The 6,000-nt window shown below is 49.0% G+C and overlaps 1 protein-coding gene across 1 annotated transcript; it reads right to left on the bottom strand.

Moving 5' to 3' along the window:
* Positions 1-167: 167 nt before the first annotated feature.
* LOC135820230 (major facilitator superfamily domain-containing protein 6-like) lies at positions 168-1,364 on the bottom strand. Its single transcript, XM_065333545.1, has one exon. It carries the CDS (start codon positions 1,362-1,364, stop codon positions 168-170), a length of 1,197 nt encoding a protein of 398 aa, XP_065189617.1.
* Between the last annotated feature and the right edge of the window lie 4,636 nt (positions 1,365-6,000).

Raw genomic sequence — 6,000 nt, 5'->3', positions numbered from 1 at the left:
GTACCAGCACACGTGGGTGGTTTCTAAGTCTTGAGCAGAACATGAATTTGTATTTTGTCAAGTCTCAGGCTCAGAAAGCCCAGTGAGCAACGGACATAGAGCAGAGTAAAATTTAAAAATATAAATAGGACTAGTATTCATGAGCATGATTATGTTATTAGGGTCACCTAGAGCAGCGCAGTTTCAATGTCTCCATCTTGTTCAAATTCATCATTCTCAGCGGTGGCGATATCGAGAGCCTTGTCAGGATTGGACGATACCAGTGTGAAGTCACCTATACCATCATGCACTCTACCGTTAACATGGGTGCTGTCTGAACGGTAGCTAATGACAGGCGCACCGTTACTCAGCTCACATTCGTTGTCGTCGTCCAACGTTACGATGCCATGTTCATTGAGCTCAATGCCGTCGACGAGCTTCGCCGTACCGGAAATCAACGTGCCGTGTCGCCGCTCGTACTGGCAAATGATTCTCTCCGACACTAGGTACAGCGCTGCCACAATGCAGCACATGATTGCGCAGGAACGGAACAGCCAACGGGCACCGAAGTGATGGTACACGAAACCACCAAGCACGGCCCCCGTCCCGCGGCCCACGCCCCTAAACATGCCATTTAGCACACCCTGCAGAGTAGCTTCCAAATTTGGCGGCGCTATTTTCTTGCAGTAGGACACACAGCAGGACCACATCAGTGCAAAGCATACACCGTGTAGCGGTTCTATCGGCATGACCAGCCAGGGGTTCTGCAGCAGCGAGTAGCCCAGGAATCGAATGGCGTAGCACATCAGCACAAACACCAGCACCATCGTGTGGCCAAAGCGCTTGATCACTGGGCCGGCGATAAGAAACAGCGGGATTTCTGACATGCACATGGTCAGAACAGAGAGACCAAGGAGCAGTTCGGATGCACACAGCTCTGTTAGGAACCAGAATAGAAAGTTGTCAACGATGGACATCGCAATGGCTAAGAAGAACACAGCGACAAGAAAGCAGATTGCGCGGGCGTTGCACAGAGCCAAGCGCAAACCTCGGCCGATTCGGATTCTCGTTTGTACTGTCGTAGCTGCCGTAGTCTTAGCGCTCAGCGGATGGTAAGTATCCTTCAGCTTCAGTGCAGCCCCTAACGAGATGACATACAGGACGGCAAAACCAACAAAGTGAACAGTATAATTGCCCCGGCCGCAGGAGTCGGCCAATGAGCTTGATCCAAAGCCAGCCGCGGCATTAGCGATTCCAAAACCCACGGCTCCCCACAGGCGCTGGCGACCAAACTGTGAAATGCGCTGGTGGCCGAGAGTCTCCAGGACAATCGTATCTGTCAAGGGGAGCACTGGGGCGCCCACCAGTTCACTGAAAAATATCATCACAACAAAATATGCCAGGGTTCTAGCATGGCTTCCAGAGGAGCCCTGTTCGATCGGGATGGGGGATGATGTGGCGTTAGCATCTGGTGACTCAGTTGATTGGCCTGGTGATATCGCAGTGGATAACGAAAGTCTGGTCATAGCTGAGTGTTTCCATGGCAACGATGTTGTGGAGCTGGCCGTGGCTATCGTGGTGTTGCCCCCGGTGATGGGTGGTACGCCATCAAGTACACAGTGTGCCGAGGCACCGCAACCCACTTGCTCGTCCGCTGGTACGAACCATATACTGAACGTGATCATGGCATAGAGGATAGCGCTGATGAAGAGAATAAGTCTGCGACGCTGCAGTTTGTCAGCCAGAGGGAGAGGGAGAGGGAGAGGGAGAGGGAGAGGGAGAGGGAGAGGGAGAGGGAGAGGGAGAGGGAGAGGGAGAGGGAGAGGGAGAGGGAGAGGGAGAGGGAGAGGGAGAGGGAGAGGGAGAGGGAGAGGGAGAGGGAGAGGGAGAGGGAGAGGGAGAGGGAGAGGGAGAGGGAGAGGGAGAGGGAGAGGGAGAGGGAGAGGGAGAGGGAGAGGAAGAGGGAGAGGGAGAAATAGAGAGAGATAGTTACACTTATAAAGTCTAAGAACAACAACAACAACAACAACAACAACAACAACAACAACAACAACAACAACAACAACAACAACAACAACAACAACAACAACAACAACAACAACAACAACAACAACAACAACAACAACAACAACAACAACAACAACCAGTGGAAGATAATGCCCCAGACGACAGGCCTTATCTGCTGATGCTGATTTTTGCAGTCGCTTGAACTCGGAAGCACCCGCAGTTCCACGCTGGATGAAGGAACGCTTCTTTGCCTGACCTTGAGTATGCTCCCCTTGTGTGGATGGGAGTGGCATCCAGCCACCTGGCCAGACTCGACGGTGTGCATAAACGTGTTATAGCCATTATAGGCCCTGGTGCCCTTCTCCAAAGCCTGTGCCACCTCCGAACTGTATCTGGGTTGGAGAACTCAGCCATCAGTACGACAGGGTATGATGTGCCAAGAAGAGGCAGTTGTTGAATGTGGCTGAGTTGGTTTGAGATGTTGCTCGCATTAAGGTCTAGACAGCTGCCAAGTCCAGACGAGCGGAGGTGGGTGGGAAAGGTCACCGATTGGGTCAAATTATAGCAAGAGAAGAGATTGTCAAGACTCAGGCCCTGTGCATGCATCTGGTCAGTTGGGCACCATTCGGAATACCTACAGTCACATGATATCACGAGGGCTTCGGCATTCCTTTGAGTCGATTGCAGGGCTATTAAATTTTGGAAGCGGTCGAGAAAAGTCGAGAAGTCATCCGTCGACGAGGAAGGAGCACGATAGATACAGGCTACTGGTAGGCGAGGTATTGGCAAGTCAGAAGGTGAGACAAGCTTATTTTCAGCGAGTGTAAGCCGAAGTGCTAGCGCTTCCAAGCCAGGTTACTGAAACGCCGGTAGCTGATTAAAGTACGTACACAGACCTTCACGCACTGAGACTAGAACTCCTCCGTACTCAGTGGGTGTTTGGATCACGGTTCTGTCTATTTTGTAAAACAGGTCGGTCTCGACGGAAGCATTCATAGTGTGGCACGTGGAAAGCTTGTGTGGGAGTTAGCCAGGTATCTCTAATGTACGATGGCTTTGTGATCCTCACAGATTTGAATTAGTTCGCCCGACTTGGTTGCTGTGGAGCTTGAAAGTGCTACGTCACAGCATAGCAACAATTTCAAAAATTCAAAAACTGGATCCACTTGGATCCAGTTTTTGTATGGATCCAAGCACATTTCAAGCGGTCTTACCCACAGCATGGTGATGTAGCCAGTGAAACTGACTGATTTGGCTACTGGGGGCGGGGCTACAACTGGTGGCGAAATAAAAGTCACACCTGCATGCGACAAAAGTGGGTTGCTATGCACCCACATACTTAGGCAATAGCAAAGTCACACCTTAGTGGATCCAAAAATAGAAATCTGATGTCAACTTACTACTCCCTGGCCGTTTTGACGTCATCACTTTCAAGCCCTATTGTACGTCGGTGAGTAGCAACTGTTATGGGGGGGGGGGGGGGGAGAGAGAAAGGTGGGGCAAGGACGGGGTTACGTGGACGAGGAGGGAGAGAGGTTACTCATTGGAAGCTTCGAACATGGAGTGAATATAGGGTATTGGGACTTAGTCGTTGTTGCTGCATTATTGTGTATGTTGGTTTGTCATATTCATCATCAGAAATCATCGTAATTTGTGGTCTAGGCAGGCACAGTGGGTTGGTCAAAGACCATGATTGAGATACGAGAGGTACCTGGTTCAAGCCCTGCCTCGGAGCGGTTTTTCCAGCCGTGCTGCTTCCCACAGTCAACTGGGAACCTGTGGCCAGGCACAAGGGGTACATGTATGCAGCTAATGGGGTCGTTCTCGGCACTTGTGCCAGTGGTTGTGAGACATATCCACTCACTCACCGTTAGGCGCTGCATCTGCCGCTATGGTTTATCGGGTGTTAGCGGCCGTCGTGAGTTCCCTTCGGGAACGGACACGATAATTTACTTTTCTTTTCTTCTTTTTTTAAAGTTCAATGATGATTTCGGATGATGTGTTACGAATGCGTTCACTTGTCTTTATTTCTATCGCTAACCAGTGCGATGCTCTTCAACATGTTTTCACGGTGAAAGCTTGAACAAGGCGGATGACCCTGTATGGGAAACAGTGCTCCTGACTAACATGATAAACCGGTTGGTAGAGTCTGGGTCTTGCGACCATTTGAACCGTATGGGGCTATGCTGAGGTTCAGACCCTCATTATTCTATGGGGCATAGCCCCTGATGCTGAGCAAGCAACCTCCAGGACTGCCTGGCACTACAATCAGGCAGACTGGGGGCGCTTGCGGGCCTTCTATCACACTACTGACTGGCCTACCATTGTGACTGACGACCCATATAACAACTGTAGCTGGAGAGGCCTTGGAAGAATTGTGTGCAGAGCATCAACTCCACCAGCATGTCTCGCAGCCGACTAGGGGTCTGAACACCCTGGATCTCATCCTCTCCAACATGCCCGTTCCTATCGCTACCACTGTCAAACCGCCACTTGGTCGCTCTGACAATGGGGTTGTTGTTGCCGACTTTTATATCACCTCCGATGCTCAGCAAGCAACCTCCAGGACTGTCTGGCGCTACAATCCGGCAGACTGGGGGCGCTTGCGGGCATTCTATCGCACTACTGACTGGTCCACCATTGTGACTGACAACCCTGAAGAGTCCTGCAGGAAGCTAAGTGACGTCATCTCCAGGGGCATGCAGTAATAATAATTTATCCCCGCCAAGCAGCTCGTTACCCACCCAGGAGACCTCAAATGGTGGACTCCTGAGTGCACCACAGCATTGAACACTAAAGACAAGGCATGGAAGGCCTGGAGACGCAATATTTTCAGCGAAGCCAAAAAGGCTTGCTTCATGCGCTCAGTAGAAGATGCTATCCTCGTGCGAGCGAGCACATCCTGGGAACTGAGAGTTCGTCGGAAACTGTCACGCGGAGGCCTGAGAGACAGGCAAAGGTGGTCGGTGCTCAAATCTGCTGCTGGCGCAAGTTATGGCTCGTCTATATCATGCTTGGTGGATAACGCTGGTCACCAACTCAGTATGAATTGTGAACTGTCAAATTGTGAATCATTATGCGATCACATTATCATGGGTTTTCAATAAAATTCTTTGGTACCAGCAAGAGTACATAATCCCCAGGTGTCTTGGTACCAGTATCAGGGAAGAGAGTTTCTCCCTTCCCTGATACTAGTACTGTGATATGCTCAGTAGTAGAGTATAGTAGTACTGTGATATGCTCAGTGGTAGAGTATAGTGGTACTGTGATATGCTCAGTGGTAGAGTATAGTAGTACTGTGATATGCTCAGTGGTAGAGTATAGTAGTACTGTGATATGCTCAGTAGTAGAGTATAGTAGTACTGTGATATGCTCAGTAGTAGAGTATAGTAGTACTGTGATATGCTCAGTAGTAGAGTATAGTAGTACTGTGATATGCTCAGTGGTAGAGTATAGTGGTACTGTGATATGCTCAGTAGTAGAGTATAGTAGTACTGTGATATGCTCAGTAGTAGAGTATAGTAGTACTGTGATATGCTCAGTAGTAGAGTATAGTAGTACTGTGATATGCTCAGTAGTAGAGTATAGTAGTACTGTGATATGCTCAGTGGTAGAGTATAGTAGTACTGTGATATGCTCAGTAGTAGAGTATAGTAGTACTGTGATATGCTCAGTAGTAGAGTATAGTAGTACTGTGATATGCTCAGTAGTAGAGTATAGTAGTACTGTGATATGCTCAGTAGTAGAGTATAGTAGTACTGTGATATGCTCAGTAGTAGAGTATAGTAGTACTGTGATATGCTCAGTAGTAGAGTATAGTAGTACTGTGATATGCTCAGTAGTAGAGTATAGTAGTACTGTGATATGCTCAGTGGTAGAGTATAGTAGTACTGTGATATGCTCAGTAGTAGAGTATAGTAGTACTGTGATATGCTCAGTAGTAGAGTATAGTAGTACTGTGATATGCTCAGTAGTAGAGTATAGTAGTACTGTGATATGCTCAGTGGTAGAGTA

Source organism: Sycon ciliatum, chromosome 6 (genome assembly GCF_964019385.1).
Source record: "Sycon ciliatum chromosome 6, ocSycCili1.1, whole genome shotgun sequence".
Classification (NCBI taxonomy): domain Eukaryota; kingdom Metazoa; phylum Porifera; class Calcarea; order Leucosolenida; family Sycettidae; genus Sycon; species Sycon ciliatum.
This window is presented reverse-complemented; position numbering and strand designations above follow the sequence as displayed.